The sequence below is a fragment of the Drosophila virilis genome, chromosome 2 (genome assembly GCF_030788295.1).
Source record: "Drosophila virilis strain 15010-1051.87 chromosome 2, Dvir_AGI_RSII-ME, whole genome shotgun sequence".
In the NCBI taxonomy this organism is placed as follows: Eukaryota; Metazoa; Arthropoda; class Insecta; order Diptera; family Drosophilidae; genus Drosophila; species Drosophila virilis.
Window position 1 is genome coordinate 30,870,381 of NC_091544.1, and position 24,576 is coordinate 30,894,956.

At 39.8% G+C, this 24,576-nt stretch overlaps 3 protein-coding genes across 3 annotated transcripts; 1 reads left to right on the forward strand and 2 right to left on the reverse strand.

Moving 5' to 3' along the window:
• Window positions 1-18,967: 18,967 nt before the first annotated feature.
• LOC6632996 (uncharacterized) lies at window positions 18,968-20,356 on the reverse strand. The gene has a single exon (XM_002056461.4). It carries the CDS (start codon window positions 20,091-20,093, stop codon window positions 19,572-19,574), a length of 522 nt encoding a protein of 173 aa, XP_002056497.1. The 5' UTR covers window positions 20,094-20,356; the 3' UTR covers window positions 18,968-19,571.
• Window positions 20,357-20,452: 96 nt separating this feature from the next.
• On the forward strand, window positions 20,453-22,522 carry Nup58 (nuclear pore complex protein Nup58). Its single transcript, XM_002056462.4, has 2 exons — window positions 20,453-21,620; window positions 21,695-22,522. The coding sequence occupies exons 1-2, from the start codon at window positions 20,628-20,630 to the stop codon at window positions 22,421-22,423; spliced, it is 1,722 nt and encodes a 573-aa protein (XP_002056498.2). The 5' UTR covers window positions 20,453-20,627; the 3' UTR covers window positions 22,424-22,522.
• Window positions 22,523-22,851: 329 nt separating this feature from the next.
• LOC6632314 (developmentally-regulated GTP-binding protein 2) lies at window positions 22,852-24,374 on the reverse strand. Its single transcript, XM_002056463.4, has 4 exons — window positions 24,201-24,374; window positions 23,882-24,082; window positions 23,158-23,822; window positions 22,852-23,099 (listed from the first exon to the last, which is right to left on the reverse strand). Exons 1-4 carry the CDS (start codon window positions 24,262-24,264, stop codon window positions 22,938-22,940), a joined length of 1,092 nt encoding a protein of 363 aa, XP_002056499.1. The 5' UTR covers window positions 24,265-24,374; the 3' UTR covers window positions 22,852-22,937.
• Window positions 24,375-24,576: the final 202 nt, after the last annotated feature.

A 24,576-nucleotide genomic window follows, 5' to 3' on the forward strand; every position in this document is an offset into this window, starting at 1 on the left:
GTTCAACTGTCAACCGCAAAGACAATGAGAAGAAGCATAGCTGGTTGGCATACTAACGAAGCTTAAATGCCCTACATGAAGATAGTGGAAAACGATGTTAAACTAATTATGTTCAAATCTGAAACCTGAATTTACAAAAGTTTTCTTCTAAAGCAACCATGTATTAGAATAATTCGATCAAGATAATCGGAATTATTTAGATACATAAGTAAATAAAGAGTCACAAGGCCACATTTCATTGGTATTTGTGAAATGTGAAACATAAGAGGTGTTTTTTCGTGCAATGAGATTTTGCGCTTGTTAACTCCTACTCACGTATTTCTTTACAAAATAAAAATACCCTAATTTAAATAGCATACATATAACTTGCCAAACTCACTAAATGCGACCGCTTTAACAGGAGTTGGCTTAGATTGCTCTTTGCCATGGGCCAATCAACGTCAGTTGCCGTCAATCAGCGTCAGTCGTCAGTTTCGCTTGATGCCTGATGGACTGCCAGGACTCCATATGTGCTACAAATACGCTAATAAGAAAAACCTCAACGTGGCCGGCATATGACAGGTGGCGGTTGCAGCACTTGAAAATGAAACTTCAACTCGAGTATGGTTTTAAAGGGCCATGAAATTTACGCCTTGACAAATGATGCTTGAAGGCCAAGTTAAACGGGTCGTTTGCGGTTTTTATGCGATTCCTTTTCCGTTTTCCTTATTCTTTGACAAGCAGTGAAATGTATAAATTTATTTGAAATATTACAAGGGACTGCGTGTTCACGTTTAAACCTTTTTCTTGGCTGACAAGCTTTCAACACGAAACTCGTTTTGTGACATAATAAATAATTGTAGCCACTTTTGTGGCATAATTTATGCAGGTTGAAAGGTAAGAAGTAGCTTGAATCGGGTATTAAATTTAAAAGAACGCCCACAGTTATAAGTGCAGCGCAAAAGGGCTCGAAACAGCGATAAAAAGGTCCAAAAGTGTTTTAAAAAACCTATAAAAGAGGTTTCAAATAGGTTTAAAACAGGTTTAATGCAGCTTTCAATCAGCTCTAAGGCTAAAAGCAGCTTTCGATCAGCTGCCGCCTTAAAGTCACTTTAAAGAAATTTGAGAACAGCTCAAATAGAAGTTCAGCTTAGTTTTTTCTCTCCAAAGGACTGTTGCGCCATTGTCCTTGAGTCCTGAACGTGGCCCACTGTTTTTGCTGTCTCGGGTGCCCACCATAAATTGTGTGCAACATCTACATTATACCCCTTATATGTATATATATATATATTTTTGTGGGGTTTGCTATGGTAGGGTTGTCATTGCCATGCATATTAGCGCAGTTTAACGCATATTTATAACACCTACAGGCTAATGATCAAAACGTGCCACACACACGCACACCCGTCCGTTGCGATCTGGCTCAGATTTTTGTCTGGCGCTGGCCAACAACGAAAAGCTGGTAACATGAATATGCGAAAACACGAAGGAAACGCATTAATTAAATTTCGGTTTCGAAAGGCAAACCAAAAATACGTAACTCTTATTTACGGCGCCCAAGAAGAAGGCGGTCGAAAAAGGCAAACCCGGGGGGTGGGGTCGGGCAGGCATAGAGAAAATCATGTTTCGTGCCCGCACATTACAAGCAGATATATATATATATAAATACATATACATACATGTGTGTGTGTGTGTGTATGTCTGTGTGTGTGTGTGTATGTGAGTGTGTATGTGTGTGTTTGCCCGACATTTGATTGAGAATTATGTATGAAGAGCGTGGCTCGAACCACTGTAGAAGCCCTGCCCATTAAAGACGAGCGTGAAAATGAAACCAAAGGCGATGCTTGCATTATTCATCAAGGCCTCCTCTCTCCAAGACCCCAAATACAAAGATGAGCAGCCCAGCAGAGAAAACCAAATAATAAAGCCTCATAAAAATGGCAAGCAAAATGTCGGCAGCTTAACCATATTGCGGATATAACAAAACAAAAGATAATCGTATAATGAGCAAAAAGGCGAAGAAACTGGATTCAATTATGTGCGATAAACAGCAGTCATTAAATATTAAAGTGCTAATGGAAATGGAATGCACAATACCAACGTGGCGGGATGAATGGACAAGGCTTACGGCCAAGTCAAATGCAAAAGGACGTCGAAAATGAAAAACGAGAAAATGATTGCTGAGCGGAAGAGAGAGAGAGAGGGGGGGCAGGACAGTTAATACAAAACAAAGTTCCAAGCTACGCAACTTATTTTAAACAACTTTCACTTTAATCCAAAAGTTCTTTTTATGAACTAGAAGCTTACTTTGAACGCTTTTTAGTTTCAGTTCGTTTTCAATAATTTCCTTTTGTATATTTATGGAACTCGTTGCTTGATTAATTTACAAGATTAATTTATATATTTTTCATTGGGTTTTCATTCTAAGTTCCACGTTTCGTTTTCGCCAAAAATTATGTGGAATTTAAATCGAGAACAAGTCTAAAAATCAAATTTGCTTGGAAACCAGAGCGTGAGGCAGGCAGCTTAAGCTACAGTCAAATGAATAGCTAGCGAAACAACAACAGTAGCAAAAAGAGCAGCCAGCGAGCGGCTTTGTTTGCTTTTATGATGCCTGCAAACTGCCAGGCCTCATTCTTCTTCTTAAAGAAAAAACTACTTGCCACTTGTTTACCGTTAGCCGCCGCTAATGCCATACACATGACGCCATATCCATATGGCATACATGCTTTATATGCATATCTTAGTGTGGCCAGGTGTCTTTGTGGGTGTGGCCTTGTGTGCGAGTATGTGTGTGTTTGCTTACTTTTATTAGTACCACGCCCAACACACACACTCACATACACACACACACACACACATATATATATATATATATGTACATATAAGAGAACCTGCTCCTGGCCATATTTGTTGCCTCACGCTTGGCTTAAAGTTGCGTGCAGTTTATCGCGCCACCCACGACTCGAGGGAAATTTTACAGAAGTTTCCATATTTGTTTTGCGCTGTTTAATTTTAATTTATTTTATTATTTGTCGCAAAGGTTAACACTGCCCTGTGGTGCATAAAATTGGAAAGAGAGCACGGGAGTGGAGCGTAACAGACCCCGAGGAGCTGCTACTCGTGTGTCGACTAAAAATTTTTGGGACTAATTTAACGCATTTCTAATTCAATATAATGCGGCATTAAGCCTTGCGGTTGGATTGGCTTTATGTGCTCGTGCTTTGAGGTTACGTTGCCTGGCGCCTTGAGCTGTCGGGCGTGCAAAGCCCTAAAAATAGTTATGACATCCGGCTGTCAACGGCTGCTTTGCTTTTTAAATAATTTGTGGCTGGGCTTCGCATTATTAGAATTTAGAATTAACAACAAGTTGTTTTAAGGTTAGTTTACTAATACTTTGAGGTTAGGCTTTTAGATAATTTGAGGTCAAGTTGTTAGCACAGCATTAATTATGCGGCAGAATGGGTAATGATTTTTCGCTTTTGGTTTAATTAATTGCGGTGAGATTGAAATTTAATTCAGCTGTAATTTATGGTCATAAATAACTATAATAATTCAGATAAGAGCTAAGCATTTTTAATTGAATATGTAAATTAAATTATGGTTAAAAAATCTTGAAGCGAAATAACATGTATGAAATATGCGACAACACAATGCACAAAGCGGTCGAAATGTGCATTTTGGACTAAAATATAAATTTAATTTTCAAAAGTTACCAAAACTCTTAGTTGTGGAAAATGTTTCAAAATGTATTTATATCACAGCATATTTTTTTCTGCAGCATTTTATTATATATTTCATTTTAGAATTTTGTTAAATTGTGCTAAATAAATTGGACTGTGCAACTTTTCAGCAGTGTTTTCACATTTTACCTTTTTTAAAGCTGTGGCAACGCCCTCTCAATTAATTTTAACGAGACGTTTATTTTGTTCTTACTTTTGAAAATGTGACAATACACTCCTCTTTTTGCTTTACAGCAACTCTCTACATATTTTCTTAGATTAAAGAGCTGTGGAAAGTTTTTTTAAATAGTTTGAACGTAGAAATATTTCACTTTTTGGCTTAATGTGCTTTTTTTTTAACCCAGCCGTATCCAATTTCTAGCCTCCATTCTACACTAGACACACCATAATTATATATCATTTGTTTGGCAATCAAAAATTCATTGCGCTGATTATACATTTTCCATTTCGTATGTTGTTGGTTTTGGGCAATTCATGCAAATCAGAAATGCGTCCACACAGCGAGAAACCACTCAACATTCAAATCAACTGAGGCTTGTTATAGATGCGCGGCCCTCAAACCGCGAACAGCTGACAGCCGTGCAATGGACTAAACCAAATGATAAATATATGATGTAATTGCTGATGCTTGAATTTGCTGGATAAACAGCATTTGTTGCAGGTGTTGAGCGTGGCAAATAAATTAACAAACACAAAAATGCAATGCGCGAATTTGCAACTGGCAATACGTGAACTGGTCGAAACAGTCACAGGTTTTATCCTGGGCACTGTAGTTAGGCCCTCTCTTTTTGGGTTTTTGCCTTTTATTTTTTTATTTATTCATTTTTTCTTTTTTTTTTTTTTGGATATGGGGCTAGCGTATTTCACTTTATGCTTTATTTATGTCATGAATAAATGTAAATTTTCCAACACCGTCGCAGATTTTGCAACAGGATAACGACAAGAGTCGCCGGTAACGCGTGTCCTTTGCATAATAATAACTTGTAAAATGTCGTGTAGTGTGTGTATGTGTGTGTGAGTGTGTGTATGCGAGTGTGTGTGTGTCCTTTGCTACGCTCAGCCTTACTTCTGCTTCGCCTAGCTTTAAGCTTTTGGCCGTGTGCTGTGCGCCGTATGCGAAATTAGCATTTAATATGAGAGGGAAATAGAGAGCGAGAGATAGAGAGAAAGGAAGAGCGAGAGCCTGGTGCCATAAGGCCAAGTGCATTAAAATTGCTAATACGCCCAGTGTAACATTCATTTATTTAGCAACGCAGGAAATGTCCGATATATAAAAATATATATCATCCAAGCATTCCATATGAAGGGATTTTATAAAGCACAGCATTAGCACACAAATTAAATCGCGATGCCGTGCAAATAAATGCGGTTGTAGCAGGGGCCCAAGTGCGTAAGGAAGGGGGAAAAAACAGGTGGGCAAATTTAAGTAATGAGAAAATAGAACGAAAAGGAAAAATATGTGAAATGCTGCAGATTAAGCTGCCTTTTAGTCGAGTAACTGTATAAAATATGAAAGCGGCAGCATATTTAAGTGCAAGGTAATTGAATTAAGGATAATTATACATTCTAACAACAAAAGTAAGATAAGTAGTTGTAATAAATGGTCAAAGGTTAAGGCAGCCTTACGTGAAAACAAAATTAAATTTTTGATTAAATAAAATAAGTTCCATTGATATATATTTCAAGCAATTAAATTTGACTATCGTATATCATATTATCTCCATCAAAAAGAAATAAATATACGAAGCTCACTAAACATATTTATATAAATTTCGCATTGTCTTGCTTATCAAGACATTTATATAGTTTGGACTTTTCCACATTTGGACTACAAAATCCACAGCTTACCCAAACTGCAATGAAAATGTGCCCTTTGGCAGAATACTAATTACAAAGAGCTACTTTCTTATTTGCTATTCCAATGTGTTTGCATGCTATCCTCAAACTTTATACAAAATACCCAATTGATTCACTTATTGACTACCCCGCCCCGCACTTTGTCACGCTGATTAACTGCATGTATTTTTCATGCCGCTAATTGACCGGAAACGTAGATGCAAAATAAAAAATGAAATAAAATAAAAAATTGATTAGTTTATTCAGTGCAAGGCTGCGACATCAATTTGTAGTGCCGGGGACAAGGACAGTGACACACACAGTCCAGGAGCCACTGCAATAAATCTATTTTCATGGCTTACGGCTTGATTGGCATTTGCCATAAAAAATGTGCAAAGCTTAGCATTTGAAGTGAAGGCCAAATCTATTTAGAGGCTAAACGGGGCGAAATAGGCAACACATTATTTCAAATTAAATCTGCTTAATTTACGCAGACGCGATAAAGTACGAGACAGAGCTTGGCATCATCATTTCTGATTGCGTATACGTCACGTTTCCGCGTGACCAATTAACACATTACGTATACGTCATATGCAAGCAACATATATAACGCAAGTTTCCATGGAATTCTCGCCAGAGCAGTTGCTTAGTGAAACGCATTCCTGTTCACTGGCCACTCGAATTATTTCGTCTTAGTTACATTTGCTGCAATTAAGTTACGAGCATTTTATAACAGTCACAAATTGCTATCCAAACGGATGCATCTAAAACTCAGCTTAAACCGGCGCCGAACACGGGAGAACCTTACACTATGCACCATGTGTTTCAAGACCAGAATTTATAAGTCAATTACAAATAAGTAAATATTGCATATTTTTAAAAATAAAAGTAGCTAATAGAGTGAATTTTATTCGATGAACTTCTTTTCCATATACAAAACATCTAGAAAATAATAAGAATATGGGTGGAAAAGCTTCTTAAGAAGTCTTTATTTAAAATGGGTTTGGATTTTATAGGATACATATAAATTTATATTATATTATATTTTGTTAAATTTGTTCATAAAATAACCCACTTAATTCATATAAGCTTATTTCTCAGTGCTGCCGGACAAATTCAATATATATCAATTTCAAGGGTTTGCATTGAATTTTGTTAAAGAGTGTCATTGACACCTGGCCGGTTGGCTGCCTGGCTGGCTGAAGTTGTGCTGCCTTTTAGCAAATGAAACTAAAGACATGCGAGAAATGCGATGAATGCCAGCAGCATTCGTTGCTTCCGAGCATCCTTCAAAGTCTTCAATTCTCTTTCTCTTTCTCGCTCAATACGAAATGCGTGTTTTCTGGCTTGTACCACAAATTGCATATAATAGCAATTTGTTGCTCCTCTCGCGCGCACACACACACACACAGATTGCGTGGTAAGCGATTTTAACAAGTAGAGAAAGAAGCAAGGAGGGAGCAGCTCGTGTGTGAGAACTGGAGCTAGATAAAAGCCATTTGAAAACTATTACGCCCATGAGATTCATTCAAGTAGTGCGGCATTTATAACTCAAATGCCTAAAAAAAGAGAGAAGAGGGAGACGCCAGCCAAACTTGAACTGTGAAGCAGCAAAAGGATTTGCCAAGAATCAGTGTTGAGCAATGCTACAATGCAAAACCGCAAGTAACCATTGCCTGGAAATAGATAACTGTACGTGCGACAGTAGAATACGCTAGTGTTGCGCAGTTAAAAGCCATTTAAGGTTTATTTCCGTGACTTTCGCAACACTTTTGCCAACATTTCGCATCACTGACAGCACTGCGAGGCAGCAGCACAAAAATGCCACACACAAAATGGCGTTCTCAATGCTTTCTTTTTATTAGAATGTGTCCATGGAGACGTCGAGCGGCATTGCCATTGTCTGTTTCGGCTTTGGGCACTCGCTGTGCTTCAGCTAGTATGTCTGTATCTGTATCTGTATCTGTATTTGTATCTATATCTTTGCTCCTATCGCAGTGTGTGTAGTTTGTTACACATTTCTTAACACGTAGTTATCTGTGAACCAACAGAACAACAACAGCAACAAAGGCAACCACTTGAAACAACAATAAAAAGCTTGAGTAACTACAGCAACAAAAGTTGCCAGCTCCCAAAGCTGGCATAAAACTTGAAACCCTGTGGGATAGGAAGTCATTCCATGGACTAGCAAAAAGAGCTATGCCTACATTTGGGAAACATCTGCAAGTACGCGTAGATTCAGAGGATATAATAATGTTTCGTATTGTATGAGTTATATATATTAAGCGCAAATGCAGCCAGGGGATGTAGTACAGGGCTTCTGACGAGTTCTGGCAAAGAAAACCACAAAAGCGTTTGACACAAATACTTGCAAATTATTAAAATCTTATTAGATACTGTATAACTTTGCACTTTTTAAAATCTTAACTGATTATTTTGAGACTTAAATTGTCTGTTCTTATATTCAAAATCTGTTACAGTTAAATTCATTTTATATTACAAAGAGAGTGAAATCAAAGGAGTTGATGTTGTTAAACATATTTACTTTCCATAAATCTTAACTTCTGCAGTCCAAGGCAAACCTTCGGCTATTTGTTTTAGTCTACAAAAAATTTGCAGCCAGTGCTTGTTTAATTAAATTTAACAATGTTTCCTTAAAGCCTTAATTGAGCCAGTTCTTGCCTTATTTGTTTGATGTTTTTTGCAGCAACTCAACATTTTCCTGTTTTTTTTTTTTTTTTTTGTGGTTTACAGGAAGCAGAAATTACGAGCTAATTAATTTTCTTATTAAAAAGAGTCCAAATATCCTGCGGCTACCTTTTGCTGCTGCTGTTGCTGCTGTTCGCTGTTTAAAACTGTTTTGGGCCAAATTAATTTGTTTTGTTGGCTTCAATCGCTCAAGCATTGTTTTATTTGCACGGCTCGGTATTTATTATTCATGATTCCTTTTTTAGGTGTATTTTTTTTTTTACGTTTTCAGCAGCTGCGCTGCGAACTAATGCAAAAATTTATTGTAACTTTTGGCACTGGCGGCAACAGCTGCTGCACATTATGTGTGACTATGTTACCCACTCGCAACTGTGTTCCCCCCCTTCAAAAAGGCAACCGAAAAGTCAGCCTGGCAGCGCCAACTCTCGAGGGGCTGCCAAAAAAGAGAACGAGCAAAAAAAAGAAACACATGTGTCTCCTGCTTCAGTTTTATCTGCTGCGCTGCACGCGGCGCATTTGCATAGTTCGTGCAACAGCAGCAGCAGCAGCAGCCGCAGAAGCTCAGTTTTTGTTTTTGATTTTATTTTCTCTTATTAATGTGGAAAATGTAATTTCAAGCACTTGCAACTTCTATAGTTGCGCCTCTAGGGCATGAAGCAGGCGCCCCAAAAAATTGGCATGTGGAAAATTGCAAAAATGCCCTCATGAGTTTGCCTAGCTGCAAAAATAATTTGCGGCCTGTGGCAGTAAAGTTCAATAGCTGCAGGTTACGTTAAAGGTAAGAGAAAGCAGGCCCCAAACCCAAAATTAAAAAGTGTCAAATTGTAGTTTACTGAAAATATTCAGAATGCCTGCTTAAATTACTTTAATACAGAATTTCATCATGAAGAGAAAGTAATTTAAGGCAACTTTTTTTTTACAAAAATGAATTTATTAAATAAATAAAATTAAACTTGACCGTTAGACGACTTGAATTCGCTAAGAGAATACATATACTATTGTATTCACTATTGCTAAATACAGTACAAAGAAAGCACGCACGTGCATAATACTTGACCCTCAAGTCCTGCTTCCACTCATCCTAAACAATACAAACTACTTATATAGATGATCTAAAGGCTTCGGTGTTATGTACTTGCCTTAGAATTTTTGCTGCCAAGTAAAACTAAGAGCTGGCACATTTCCTTCTATTCTCCATTTCAATGATATTTATGAGCTGTGCATCTGTGTGTGCCTTAGTTTAAAGAAAATACAATTTTCCAAGTGGCAAAGTTTGCTCGTTGTAAGCTCGTAAGCATCCGTTTCAACTTCAGCTCGTACCGAAAGTTGTACGGGTTGGCGGCAGGGTGCGGAGGGGGCTTGTTGCTGTCTCATCTACAAATTGCTACAGATGCCATAAGTGCGAGTCGAAGAAGTTTGAAGTCACGTGGATACCATAACATATCGAATTACGCATTACAGTTCGACTAATGGGAATTAGGAAACTCTAACGAGCGTGACAAATGCAAATGATGGCAAGCAACTCTCAGGCTTGCCTGCTCCCATTTAGTTGGCTGACTTATCAGACATGCAATAAACATCAATTTGTAATCAATATGCTATAAACCAATAATGCTGTAAAAAACAGTATGCAATATAAAATATGCATTAAACTTTTATAAGCCTTTAAATTGTTGCCGCGGTTCAATCGCAAGCGAACAACCCAACTGCCATACGCAGGCTGCGGGTAGTTTAAATAGGGCCGAATGCATCCCACATCCCAACTTTTATTGCGGCCGTGCGCTGGCAAAATGAGACACAAAGTAGACTCCTTAACGATTGGCCTGCGCTTCCTCGAAGCGAAACAAATTTCCAGAGAAAATCTTTAAGAACTGACTACACAAATATGTGGTGGGTTAAATGAACTTAGAAGTCGACACTAAAGAGCGTCTGACTTGGGCTTCAAGGAGGCTCAAAGGCTTAGACGCAGCCAACTTAATGCTAATGTAAAATAGGTTAGTGATGCCAGACTGCTCCAATTATTTGACAAATGCAAAAAACAAGTTAATTAAGACAAATTCCCATAGAAAATCTTTAAGAACAGACTGCAAGAATATGTGGTTATGTTATGTTATGTTACAAAAGAGCGTATAACTTCCAGATCGCTTAGACGCAGCCAACTTAAGGTTCATGTAAAATAGGTTAGTGATGCCAGATTGCTCAAAAGTTAATTGTGAAATATTATTTAACCAGCAAAACTACAAATTTGACAAATGCCAAAAACAAATTGACTTTATAATATAATTAATTTATGATATATTTGATTATTTTTTTATATGTAAAATAATATAAACTTTAAGAGTTATGTAGATTTGTTAAATCAAAATTATATTAAAATATAATATAATTATAAAAAAAAGTTATAAATATAAAATTTTGGAAAAAAAAAATTTTTAATTTTACTAAACTAATTTTAAGTCACATGTGTAAATTTATAAATAGACAGAAATATGCACTCATTACAGCCATAATAAATAAATAAGAGAGGTTAAATTATGAATAGAGATAACCGTACATCATCAATGATTTGGTTATTATAGCTCACAGTTCGCGGTGTATTCTAAATTTCGGAAAAGTGTTCTTTTAAACCGCGAAATATATTTGAGAGCTCTTAACTCTTGCCCGAATAAGCTCAATATGCGAAGCGGCTGCCTGCATTATTATTATTATTATTATTATTGTGCGGCTCCAGTATGTATATACTATATCCGTATGTATGTGTGTTTGCTAAGGAAGTGGCTGCGGCTGTGGCAGCCACATCCACAGCAGCGGCACTTTTCATAATCTTTTGCATTTTATGGTCTGTGCGGTGGCAAACAGCACAAAAGTCGGCAGCCAAAATTCAAATGAATAGTAAATTGCCAACGGGTCGAGTGTAGGAAGACCTGCAACAGCGGCTTGTGGGCATTGTTGGGTGGGGGTTAGGGGAGAGTACTTGCTGCGGAAACAGCTGTTTCCGTTTACAGCAGCTTTTGACCGAAAAACCCCACTAAAAACGCGTTTTGCGAAATTATTATTACATTTTATGCGAATTCAACGAGTTTTGTGTGTGGGCCGCCAAAGCAGTAAAGCAACTAAAGGAAGACGGTGGGGAGCAACGGGGGGAAACAGCAAATTTGCATGCCTCGCATATATGGTCGGCAGTGTCTGTGACTTTGGCCTCAGCCACTTGGTGGCAGCGCCGTTTGCTTAATTAAAGCAGTCAAACCGAAAAAAGCCAAATAAATTTAAGGCACTAAAGTGGGCGCTATTGAAGCGAAACGGATCGCTTATACCCTGTAAATATGAGAGCGCAACGATGTGGTCCCATGCAGCCCAGTGCAGTTCATACAAAGTAAAAATGTATAAAGAGCAGAGACAATTCAGCTAGGGTTTTGATTTATAAATGAAGATTTCTTACAATTATATTAGCTTTATAATCAAATTCAAGATTCAAGCCCTTGTTGTTAGCTGAAGAAAATCTATTTAAGTTAAGGAACTTGAACTATTTTTACAAAGTAGTTCCTTGCTCATATAAAAAATGTGTTTGTATTTAAATGAATTTGTATTCATTAAATAATTTTCCAAGCTCTTTATTTAATGTTGTTATGCATTAAGAATACATTTCCATAAATTCTGATTTTATACAATCATAAAGGGATCACTCAAGACGTCTTACAGGGTATCTGTTACTCTGGTAGATCTCATTTATTTATATTTATAGACATAATATAAATGCAAGTGAATGCACATTCAAAACTTCATCTTACAGAGTATCTGCCTGTCTAACACGCCGCCAAACTGCATTGCTTTGTTTTATTTTTTCCTCGCCCGCGCAGGAAGTTCATATTTTTGCAATTCGCGCTTGGGCTTTAATTAAAAACAAACTCTATAACGACGCGACTGGACGCGTCCGTCGCGTTGGTCCAGTGCAAAATTAATGAGCGTTAAGAAAGAAAAAAAAACCAAAAATGTTTGTTACAGTCTGGCAACGCCGGACGCTGGGCCGCGGCTAATTTCGTATGCGGCACACACAAATCTTGCCATTTTTAACCCAAAAGCGGCAATTGGAACTGGAACTGCAGCTGGAACTGGAACTGTAACTGGGCCACGTCTGGGTTTTGCTCGTTTGATTCGCCCCATTAATTTCGAGGGGTTCACTTCGTCCTGTCCGTTAGAGAACCTGGCGCTACTCTGCCTGCTCCGTCTGCTCCGGTCATTGGGCGCTCGTTCAACTTCTGTGACAAGCGTTTGGGCGACGCGTTGTTTGCTTGTTGATTTGTGTGGCGCTTTTCTGGGTGATTAAGTCATTCATCAGGGACAGTCGGAGCCGCAGTTGCCGCAACAGTAAAAGCAGCGCGAGGTTTTTCCTCTCTGCTTCTTCTACTTCGTTTTAATGAAGCGCAGCATTGCGAGCGACCGCATTTACAAAATAATTAGAAGCCTGTGCTGCTAATGCCCTCAGGCATAGTACTGGCTATTTGGCCTTAACTGTAGCCATTTTGCAATTAAAACAAGTTTTTGGGCTTCTTTTCATCTCATAGAAATTGCCGTGGTCATCATTAAGCAATTTCGACAGCTTTGCGACACGCGGCGTATACGTAACATGCCCACAATGATTAAACATTTTACCTGAATGGCAAATCGAACTTTGACTACACTCAGAAAAAATGTGTTTGAGAAATCGACCGACAAAAATTCACAACAGAAAACTGTTTACTAGAATAGGCTTGGGAAAATGTTTAAAAATGCTTGCATATAATTTTTAATGCGAAGATATATAATATCATTTGTAATATATATTATATAATAAATATATATTAAGCAGAATAACTCATTTTATTTTACTGACATTTTTTATACCCTGAACCCATTCAAAATGTGTATAAGGGTATATTGTATTTATGCAAAATCCAAATGTATGTAACAGTCAGAAGGAAGTACCTCAGACCTCATAAAGTATATATATTCTTAATCTTATCATGTCCGTCTGTCTGTCCGTCCGTCCGTCCGTATGTATCTTCGCAAGGATCTCAGAACCTATAAGAGCTAGAGACTTGAAATTATAGATGTAGGTGCTCCAAGTGTCTGCGCAGATCGAGTTTATTTCCGATAATCGATAACTTACACCGTTCCCATGCAATCGATAAAAATCGATATCGATTTTGTTTTTTGGGCAATTTTGGTAAATAATAAGAGCTAGAGTCACCAAACTTCACATATAGATTCTAAAATAGAATATTTATATGCATTTGATGTTGGAGGAAGAGGGTTCAGGGTATCCCCTAGTCCGGAGCTCTCGACTAGAACCTCTTACTTGTTTAAATTGGTTGTCGATAAGCTAACTAATTCTTATTAACAATATATCTAAATGTCATATTTGATTTTTTCAAGGGAAATTTTAATTGTACGTTATTAAACAATATAGAAGAATACATTTTTAAATATTGCTCTAATAATATTAAAATTCTTTGAGTGGAGATTTCGCAATATTACAAATAAAAGTATATTTCAAGTCGTTTTTAAGTATATTTATCTATATATGCATCTATATCTCTTTATTTATCTGTATCTGTACATTTATTTGTATCTGTATTTAATCCGTATCTGTATCGCTCTCCACATCTGCATCCGTATCTTCTTCTATACCTTTACTGTCCACCCCCCAAAAAGAGTTATTTATGTATAGTATATATCTTAATATTCAAGAAAAATGACCGCATTTGCAACTAGTTATGTTATTTAGTTAAGCACTCGGAAGATGCTTTCATAGCTCTTACCAAGAATACGCAGTGCTAATTACTATTTGCTGCTGCCGCCTACATAGCAGCCCACGCAATCAGAAGCCGCCCAAGTTCTAAATAGCCTCTAAGCCCTATTCATTTGGATTAATGAGAAACACCGGACAATCACAATGGCAGCTGTTGCTGGGCAACTAGTAATGGGCATATTTGAGTTGTTGCCCAGTTCGTGGCAAAGTTAAAGGTCGGCTTTAAATGGATTAGCCGTGGCATTGGTAGGCTTTAAGTGAAGTGAATTGGAGTGATATTTACTAAAGGCAACAGTTACTTAAACATGCTCAGATTGTGATTGATTCAATTTTAGCAGTAATAAAAGCTGAAAAGTTTTCAATATTTTAGCCAATTGCAAAAGGAGCTCTTAGAGAAATACTAAACGTCATTTAATGCAATGATCTACATAGTTAATTTATTATAATATATTCTTTTTATATTTAAATAATTTAATACAATTTAGAAAATTGCTCTAGAACCAAAAACGCTCTCCAAAAAACAACCTGAAGACAAACTTGAACCAAAAACTGTATTTTCACACAATAAATAAAGTAATTTATATTTTAGATTTTTATTCAATCACTTAAGGAATTGTTAGAGCCTCGTAAAAACGATTATTTCTCAAAAATAAATCTTTAAAATTCGTTTAAATTGCCTTCACTTTTTGCTTGTTTGGAAGTAAATTTAAACAATGTGAAATTCTTTCAAATAAATAGTAAATAAACAATGCTTTATAGGAAAATAAAGATTCATTCAGCAAAGATATTTATACACGAAAACTTCGCAATTGTGTGAGAAGTGTGAAAATTGTAAAATTCGTGCCTAGAGCGCGATTCTCAGTTTAAAAAAGTTGCACAAAAGAGAAAAATGTGGCATGTGGCAAAAGGATTATGACACGTGCACGTAGCACACACATACACATGCACACAGCATGGCTGACGGCATTGCACGTAGCTGGCGGGTGTTTTTTATGGAGGCGTGGCATGCTATAAAGGCTGACTCCACGTGAGAGTGTGTGTTCGTGTGTGTGTGTGTGTGCGTGTCTGTGTGCTGGTATTAATTTCTAGCTGCTTGTTGATTCCTCTACACATTTTTGTTGCCTTGCTGTTGTCTTGGACGTGTGTTTTTGGTTTGTATTCATGTTGTGTGTATCTGTGTGTATCTGTGTGTGTATATGTGCTTGCCGTCGTCGTCGTTGTCCTGTTTTCATTATTAATATGCTGCCTGCTTTTCTTTACGACACTTTGCCACTTTTTTGTGTTTTGTCATCTCTTAGCCAAGTTTTTCGTTTCGTTTTGCGTGACACAAATTATTCTTGTTGACACATAAAAATTGTTAACCCTTTTTCCTCGCCTTTGTTGTTGTTGTAGCAACATGAGAAATGACAATAGATGATAAAATGCGTTTAGTTTTCTTTTTTTTTCAACATGCATATGTGTGTTAGACATTGATATATTTTAGCTCAAATCGTGCTGCAATTTGCGCAAGCTGACAAGAGTAAATAATAAATAAATATATAGATATTTTATTTTATTGTGCGCAGCTGTGCAAAATTTTCGACCACGCCCCCTGCTCCCGCTTTTATTGTGCAAATTATGCATTTTAATTGCATTTTAATTGTTTTTGTTTTGTATTCGGCCATAAATTGTTGTACATTATTCAGGCGCCGCACGTTTTTCCGACGCCTTTTTCCGAATATCTTTTTCGCCGCCCTTTTTTTCACGCTGCCTCATTTGGCTAATAGAGTTTTCAGCTGGCGCTAATGAAGCATAGTTTAGAGTTTGGCGGCAGTGGCAATTAGCCCAGCGGCGCCTTTTGTGCTGCTTCTGCCCCCGCCATCGCTCCCGCCCCTTGCGGGCATTAAAACTAATGGCAAACGGGGTCGGGGCGTGTGCCCTGCAGCAAATGGCCTGCCCACGGATATATCATTGGACCAACAAGCCAAACTGCCCAAATAGCCCAAAAGTCATGTATATATCAAATGCGAGCAACGCGAAGTAAAAAAAGTGTAACCAGCAGCAACAACAACGACGAAAAAATAAAAGTTTTTGGCTCGCATGTTGGCAAAACCTGCGGTCACAAAAGAGCTGTAAATTAAAATTTACTCGACATGAAATTGAAGCGCCGGCCTGCAGGGCTCCGACACTGAGCTCTGCTCTGTTCAGCTCTGTTTTCATTCATTTTCCTTTTTCATACTATTTTCTCTTTACTTTTTTTTGCCTTTTGTGGTTACTTTATTGTTGCGTTTGCTTTGCCATTTCCGGTTGACACCCGGCGGGGAACAGGGGCCAGGACAAGCCGTGGCGCCAGGCGCTGCACGGAATATCGAGCTGCATCACGAATATAAATCAGTTTAAAAATATGCAATTGCAATCTATATATTCTTTCAAAATCAAACAAAAATATATATCTAAATAATTTAAAAATATACAAAATACATATATACAAATCTTCTATTCTGAAATTTGCAAAATAGAGCAACAATCGCATTGTTAAACATTACCTGAACTCGTGAGAATCGCATAGAAAGGCGAATTTTAAGTCTCAGAGAGAGAGAGAGAGATAAAGAAAGGTCGAGAGAGAGCGTGAAAGAAAAAGAGAGGAACAATATAAATATACTTATGTACAAAAACAGTCTTATAATTATTAATGAAATTTATGATAATCGCATTTAAGATTATGAATTCAAATAGTTTTCGACGTTCAGCACAACTCAAGCTTCATTTTGAAGATTTAAATTAGCATTTAGGAAGCAGATTTTCCACCTTTCAAATTCGAAGACTTTTCAAAACTAACTTAAGCATTCCCGCAAATTTAGCACTGTCCAAAACAAATATCTGCTAAACTCATTAAAATCTGCATTGGTTGCGGAGTGCAACCAAAATTCATTCGCATAGCTCATCTGGAATTCGTGTCAGTCTGGCAACGCTCACTGCCGGGCAATTGGATTGCAACCGTTTTTATATGCATTTCGACTGTTCTGCGATTGCAGTTCGTTCATTTTGGGGGGTTTTCTGCGTTTCCTTTCAGTATTTTTTACTTCTTTTTAGCTTTTTTTTTAGCTTTTTGGCTGGCTGCGTTGCGGCTGCCGCCCAGGGGGCTCGTATTTTACGTGGTTAAAGTTTTACGCTACGCCAGCCAGACAGACAGATAGCCAGTCAGGCAGACAGACAGACAGACAATCGGGCAGAAAGACAAAGCAGATTTTGCCTGGGCATGCCGCACAGATTAAGCGCCCAGAAGTATGCAGCAAAGGCTGCAGCTTGTGCGTGGCTTAGGGCGCCACAGGAAAAATAAAAGAAAGCTTAACTGAAAAAAAAAAAGAACAAAATAAGGGAAAATGGAGAAATTTGTAAACCAATGCGACTGCATTTTGTTTCAATCAATTATCGCGCTTTTGTTGTTGTTGTTTATTTTTTGCTGTTTAGCCACAAAATTGCCGTTAAATGGCAATTTCCGCAGTCATTATTTAAAGTCAAAATAAGAAACAAAAAAAAACAAAATAAATGTAAAAAAAATTTTAGTCCAAACGAACGCAATTAAAAGCAGCCGCTACATTTGCCAACAACTGCCACGCCTCCCGCTGCACATGTTATTTATTTAAAAGCACACACAACTCTGGCTTTTTTATAGCTAATATTTATGTATATCAACTCGCGGGCTGCAGTTTATTTATCAAAGCGACGGACAGCTGTCGCTTGCCACGCCCAACTCCCCGCTCAACACGGATTAGATGGATTTATTGTGGCTCTGGCAAATAAATTGTGAAAACCTTTGTTTTAGTTATGCGTTTTGTTTTTTCCGTGTCTGCTAAGCCGCATTGTTTTGTTTACCATATACTAAATATTTTGTTAAGCTCTTTCAATATTTGCATAAAAAGTTATGTTTTGTTTGCATAACAAAATATTTGGTGTTGTCTCATAATAGGCGGAAGGCGTCAAGTGGCTTCATTTTTTTTAATACTATACAAATGGACTAATTGAGCGCGCTTTCATTCGTTCATTTTATTAACGTTTTGGCCATTTTGCACCTTTTCAATATTTAAATGTTCAAGGAAAACGGCAATGAAACAGTGGAAATGAAACGGCAGCACATGTCAGTGCTGTGCAACTTTAAAGGTATTTAAGAGATGTGGCAACACTCAATGAAGCAAACATCTTTTCGAGCTCTACAAAATCTAGTTGATATTTCATTAAAATAATTAAAAAGTGAACTCACCCACTTAAAATACTCCAAACTCGGCGTACTATCCATTTAACACAATTTTCCAATATGTTTTCAGTATATTACTCGCTTTTGAGCTTATCGGGAGTTCTGGTACACAACATTCATTATGTTAGCAGCTGCTAATTCCGGTCACATTCCACACGTTATTTGCATATAAGGGGGTTTAGTAAATGATATTTGCAGTCGGTCCAAGCTGACGGTCTGTCGACACGGATGACATGTTTCGAGTTAATTAAATCGATGTTTTGCTCTGCTTTGTTTGGATGCAACTATAACTGTGGACATGATGCGGGTTGTCGACTTATTGATTTCCCAAGGGTATCATAAAAAATTTGCCTTTGCCCGGCTCAAGTTTTGTATATGCAAAATCAATGAAACACGTCTTAAATGTACTGTGAAAATGAGTTTGCTGCCACCGAACTACAAAATAGTTGTATATACATAATTGTGTTCCGCGCACTTTACACAGTTGAAAATGGAATTATGTGGGCTCCTTCCTTTCTTCTCCAGAGGCAGCTGTGTCCGAGAATGTCTGCTTTTTATGTACATATGTATATAGATATATACTGCACAAGTTCAGAAATTATTCAGATATAAGCATTATTCATTTGGCAGCCTTAAATCTAATATGCGTATTTCAAGGAGTTTTTATGAGCTTTTAACTTTAGGTTAAAAATAAGATTTTATATTTTAAGTGTTTAAAGTAGGATTTTCAGAAATGTTGCGATTATAATAATCAAACCCACCTTGGGTTCTCTGAGCAACTATTACATATCTTTACAGCTAGAGTAATTCTCTTACATTTTGTTCAAGGATCTGCCATATATATGTATATGGTTGGCGATATAGTATTACTTTTACATAATGTGCAACAATCTTATGTTGACTTTTAACTTAATTTTTAATATTTCACTCAAAATGCATTCGCAAAAATAATGCAAAAATACTAGTACAAAAATAATTCAATAAACTTATAACTTTTTGGAATTATGTGATACGCCACGTTCTAGCGTGGACTTGATGCTTATTATGTAATTGTTTATATATGTAGGTTGACATAATCTGCAACGATCTGGCGTTGTCTTTTTTAACTCACATTGTAAAACGCATTTATTGAACAAAATTTTGATAAATGTAAACTGTGAATTCCTCTCACGGCGCATGCAATTATACAGTATAAGGCGATACATGTATGTATATATACATATATATATATATATATATGATATATAGTGCGGATATATGTACTTGATACATAAGTTGAACTCTAGTAGTGCTGCGCATTGTCCTGTATGGAGTGGCTGCAGCAGGGCTGCTCCTCTTCGTATTCGGCGTGCTGTGGCTGCTCCTCCCTGATGGCAATAGACGCCTCCAAAATATACTGTGGCTGCGGCGTTTGTCTGGGCATAAAACAATCCTGCTCCGCTTGTTCAGGCTCCTCCTCGTTGGCGGAATCTGGCGAGTAGAGTGGCGCAGCGCCCATTTCGCCGACATGGCCCACATACTCATTTTCGTCCGTGTCGCTGTCGTAGAGCTCGTCCTGCCCGCCCAGCTCGATCAGCACGCGGCGCAGATAGCGCAGCTCATCCTGTGCCCGTGATACTTTGCGCTCCAGCGCTTTCATTTCGGCCTGCGGTATGAGGGGGCAGCCGAGTGCGTGCAGAATTTCCATTAGCGGATCCGTTGGCAACGGATCTATATTCACTAATTGCTCCAGTATTTGCAGCAATCGCGGCAAAATGCCATTCTCGCTTAAATATTTTGTATATTGTTCTTCTTGAGCGGCCATTACTTCACAATTTACTTAAAAAAAAAATGCGTGCAAATAAAATTTTGAAGAACTGAAGATCACGTGATAGCGAAAATAACTGTAAAAGCCTAGGTACACCGTGGCGCCACCAGCGTATATTTATGGTACTAACACAAAAGGTGGCAGCACTCGCTAGCAAAATGTTGCCAGACTGCTTTATAGTTCATTTATGTTTTGGTTCATTAAAAACCTTTTAATTCTTGGGCGCAGCTACAATATACACGCGTTTTAGAAAATCTGGCTTTAAACTTAAATTCAGCTGTATTTGCGTAAATTATCAATAAACTAGAAACTCGTAACGAATAAAAATGAATAATAATATTCTGACTCAAATGTTGTGCTGAACTAGTTGAAAATTTGAAACCAAATGTAAAAAACTTATCGATAAATTTGTAAGTGTGCCCTTCTTGTTAATTGTGAAATTTTGTGCCGCCTTTAAGTTAACAATATAGCTCCGCATCCGTGGCAAAGAACAAATTTTCGGTTAAGAAGCAACTAAAAACGCTTTAAACGATGTCCTTTTCGTTCGGCACACCCACAACGAACACCGGCCTGGGCGCTGGTGCCACTGCTCCAGCAACAGGCGCTTTCAGTTTTGGCGCGCGTCCGGCCACAAGCGCCCCGCCGCCTGCGTTTGGAGCAGCCACGGCGACATCGAGTCTGGCCGGAGCAGCGGGTTCTGTGGTGGGCGCTGCCGCGCCGAATTTCAGTTTTGCGCCTGCAGCAGCTAGTGCCGCGCCAACGCTCAGTTTCGGGTCGCAAACTGCAGCGGCTCCAGCGGGTACGGGTCTATCGCTGCCCTCCTTTGGCAGTACCACAACTGCACCCGCCTTTGGTGCGGCTAGTGCAGCGCCAGCTTTTGGTGCAACCAACCCAGCGCCAGCTTTTGGTGCGGCCAATCCAGCGCCAGCATTTGGTGCGACCAGCGCAGCGCCCGCTTTTGGATCATTCAACACGGCGCCCGCTTTTGGAACAGCAACTGCAACACCCACAGTTGGCGCTCCCCCAGGTGCGTCAGCTTTTGGTGCGTCTGCAGCATCATCTGCTTTTGGGGCTGCTCCGACAGCAGCACCTGCCTTTGGCGCGCCCGCAGCTGCACCCGCCTTCGGGGCAGCAACCGCCACAGTGGCGCCCTCGTTCAACTTCTCGACGCCCACGACAAGCGCACCGACAACAGCACCGCCCGCCTTCGGGTCGACAGCCATGCCTGCCACGCTGGGCGCAGGCGTTGGCGCGTTCTCCTTTAACAAGCCGCAGGCCACAACCGCAGCCAGCCTGAACTTCAATACGACCACAACAACGGCCACAGCGCAACCTTTCAATGCGAATTTACGCTTAGGCGGGAGCAACACCTTTGCGCCTGCGGGTACCGGCGGCATCTTTGGTAAGCCACTGACGACGGGCGCACAACCAACCGCAGCGCCGCCTGTTTTTGTGGGCCTAGGCGGCATCGATGTGAGCGCCACGCAGCCCAAGCTGGGGGACAACAAGCAGGATGGGATTAAGGTAAGTATCGGTTAAAAAAGAATCCAAATCAGAAGACAGCTGCAGCACACGACAACTGTCATCTGTCATTACAGATCAAGGAGACCCAGGTGCCGGATGAGATAGTCAAGACTGTGGATGCGCTGAAGAGCTACATCAAGCAGCAAAAGACCATTTCCTCAGACATTGGACGCACCTCGACATCCAAGCTTAGCAATGTGAGTCACGAGATAACTAATCTGCGCTGGGTGCTGCAGAACGTGGCCAATTCGGTGGATGCCAACAATCGACACATCAAGCAGCTGCGCAGTGAAACGGCCAAGGCAATACAATCCCTGGAGATGGCGCAGCGCACGCAGGATACGCCCGCCGGACTGCAGTTCGAGAATAGCGCGCCCTTCCAGTACTTTCAGTGCCTGGTGGCGAAGTACGAGGAGGATCTGATTGCTTTCCGTCAGCAAATCCTCCTCACGGAAAGCCACATGCATGCGCTGGCCAATCCGCAAAGCATTTCGCCGGATGATCTGAAGCGCGGCTTTCGCCAGCTAAACGAGTCCTTCATATCGCTGGCCGGACGCCTACACGAGCTGCATCAACGTGTTGAGGAGCAGAAGGAGCACTATTTGAATTTGCGACGGTATCGCATGCGCGACGCCACCAATGTATTCGCCGAAATAGACAATCCGGCCGTGCAGCTATTGGAGCCGCAGCGCATCAGCAGCGGCCCGACGCCCTTCTCCAACATCTCGGCGATGAGCACGTTGAACAAGAGCTATGCAGCCGCTTCCGCGGCCACCGCCAGCAATGCGGCTGCCTCTAAATGATGGCTGGATTGGTACTCGAACGACATGTTTAGCCAGCACGTTTAGGTTTTAGTTGTTACGTTCAAATCGAGATGTCAATAAAGTTATTTTACAAAACTATATCATAAGGAGAATCAATTTATATGAGAAAATCTGGCAGTTATTGTAATTCACCCATTTTCCGCACGTGAAAACACTTGCTCATAACAATTTGAACCCTCATTTTCAATTGTTAGCGGGTTGATTTTTTTTAAATCGAGGATTATGCTCTCAAATACTTGGAAAATTGATAACCCCTCATCTCTTTTTTTATAAACCATGATGGGGACAGACCAGACTTGTGTTTCTCTAAAATTTTAAGAAACATACAGCTTTCCAATTTGGATTAGTTTGTTCCCTATTTGTTGTATATTAAACGAGAAGTCATCCAAAATGATGATCAAGAATCATTTAAATTGTTATAGGTAGCATAGAATATATATTTCAACTCGATTGATGCCAGGAACTGGCTTAACAGACGCAGCTGCGTTGCAACTTACTTCTTGACCACCTGAATGACATCCTCATCGGCCATGACATGGGCTATGCCCACGCGCTGTGGCGAGTATTTCGTCGACGTGCCCCAGACCAGCGCGTACTTGAATTGTGCGGCCAGCGTTCGATGGATGGCATGGCAGACATGCTCCACACTGACGCCCTGTGGGGACACATATAAGATTATAAATTATTTCATATAGATTTTGCCGTCTACTTGCCTTTCGCAGAATCAGGCCATCGTCAAAATCTGGCGGCGCACCGGGCTTTTTGGTGTACACCCTGATGAGCTGCAGGGCCTCCCAGAGCGCCTCCAGCATGTAGTCCAAATTAAGTTTCATATTACAGCTAACCACAATGGAGTGCGGCTGTCGCGCCAGCCGATCCACCTCTTCTATGGATATCTGATCAATCTTATTATACACATAAAGGCAAGGTAGATAGACACGATTGGCCGTGACCACATCAATGAACTCATCCTCTGTGCAATCCTCGCGAAACAGCACCTCCGCATTGAAGATCTTGAATGAGTGGAGAATCATTTGCACCATTTTCTCGCTGCAGCGCGTCAGCGCGCAGGTGGAATTAAAGCTCAGGCCGCCGCCCTTTTTCTGTTTAAAGTAAATATTGGGCTTGCGCTTGTTCAGGCGTATGCCCACCGATTCCAGCTCACGTTCGAGCAGCTCGCGATGGACATTCGGCTTGGTGGCGTCCAGCATCATCAGCACCAGGTCAGCGGTGCGTGCCACAGCAATGACCTGACGACCACGACCCTTGCCCTGGGCGGCGCCCTCGATGATACCCGGCAAATCGAGCAGCTGTATGTTTGCACCCTGGTACTCAATCACGCCGGGTATGCATGTCAGCGTGGTGAACTCGTAGTTGGCTACGAAATGTAAGAGTTGCTGTCAATTATTTGGGTTACTGGTGCCACGCCCTGCTCACCTGCTTCCGATTCGGTTTTGGTGAGTGTCGACAACATGGTGGATTTGCCCACACTGGGGAAACCAATGAGCGCCACACGCGCATCTCCGCTCTTGAGCACATCGAATCCTTCACCCTTCTCGCCCTTCTTCGACGGCTCCAGCAGTTGCGAGCGATACTTGGCTAATTTGGCTTTCAATAGGCCCAAATGGTATTCAGTGGCTGCAAAATGGATTGGCAACTAAATTCTAACCCTAAATTCCGATACCTGGCAACGCCATTGCCAGCACTGCGAATTCCGACGCCGCGTTGTCTACGCCGGTGCTTGCAGTCAACCTACCTTTGTTCTTTTGTGTGCGCGCAATTTCGCGCTCGATCTCCGCAATCTTCTCTAGAATGCCCATAATGTTGCTTGTCTGTGTGTTGGGCGCAGCATTAAGTTAATAATAATATTTCGGCAGCTACTGCGCTCTTATTGTTGTTTTAAAGTTGGACTTTTTAGTGCTAAACAAGGCATGCATAAAGGCATCGATATCTTCAACTATCGATATATGTGCGTGAAACAAGTCACAGGGTTTTTAGCTGAAAAAATTAAATGGAATTTGATACAATTACTTAACACATTTAAAATTAATTAATATTGATATTTTATATAATAAATGTCTCTAATTACCTTGAGAAAGACTGAAATATATCGACACATATCGATTCCTTTT

Bases quoted from the DNA above. Each gene is read 5' to 3' on its own strand.
- Nup58 (XM_002056462.4), top strand. From the start codon at position 20,628: ATGTCCTTTTCGTTCGGCACACCCACAACGAACACCGGCCTGGGCGCT. The intron at 21,621-21,694 runs GTAAGTATCGGT...CTGTCATTACAG, and splicing joins ACAAGCAGGATGGGATTAAG to ATCAAGGAGACCCAGGTGCC.
- LOC6632314 (XM_002056463.4), bottom strand. From the start codon at position 24,264: ATGGGCATTCTAGAGAAGATTGCGGAGATCGAGCGCGAAATTGCGCGC. The intron at 24,083-24,200 runs GTAGGTTGACTG...TCCATTTTGCAG, and splicing joins GCGCACACAAAAGAACAAAG to CCACTGAATACCATTTGGGC. The intron at 23,823-23,881 runs GTGAGCAGGGCG...TACATTTCGTAG, and splicing joins CAAAACCGAATCGGAAGCAG to CCAACTACGAGTTCACCACG.
- LOC6632996 (XM_002056461.4), bottom strand. From the start codon at position 20,093: ATGGCCGCTCAAGAAGAACAATATACAAAATATTTAAGCGAGAATGGC.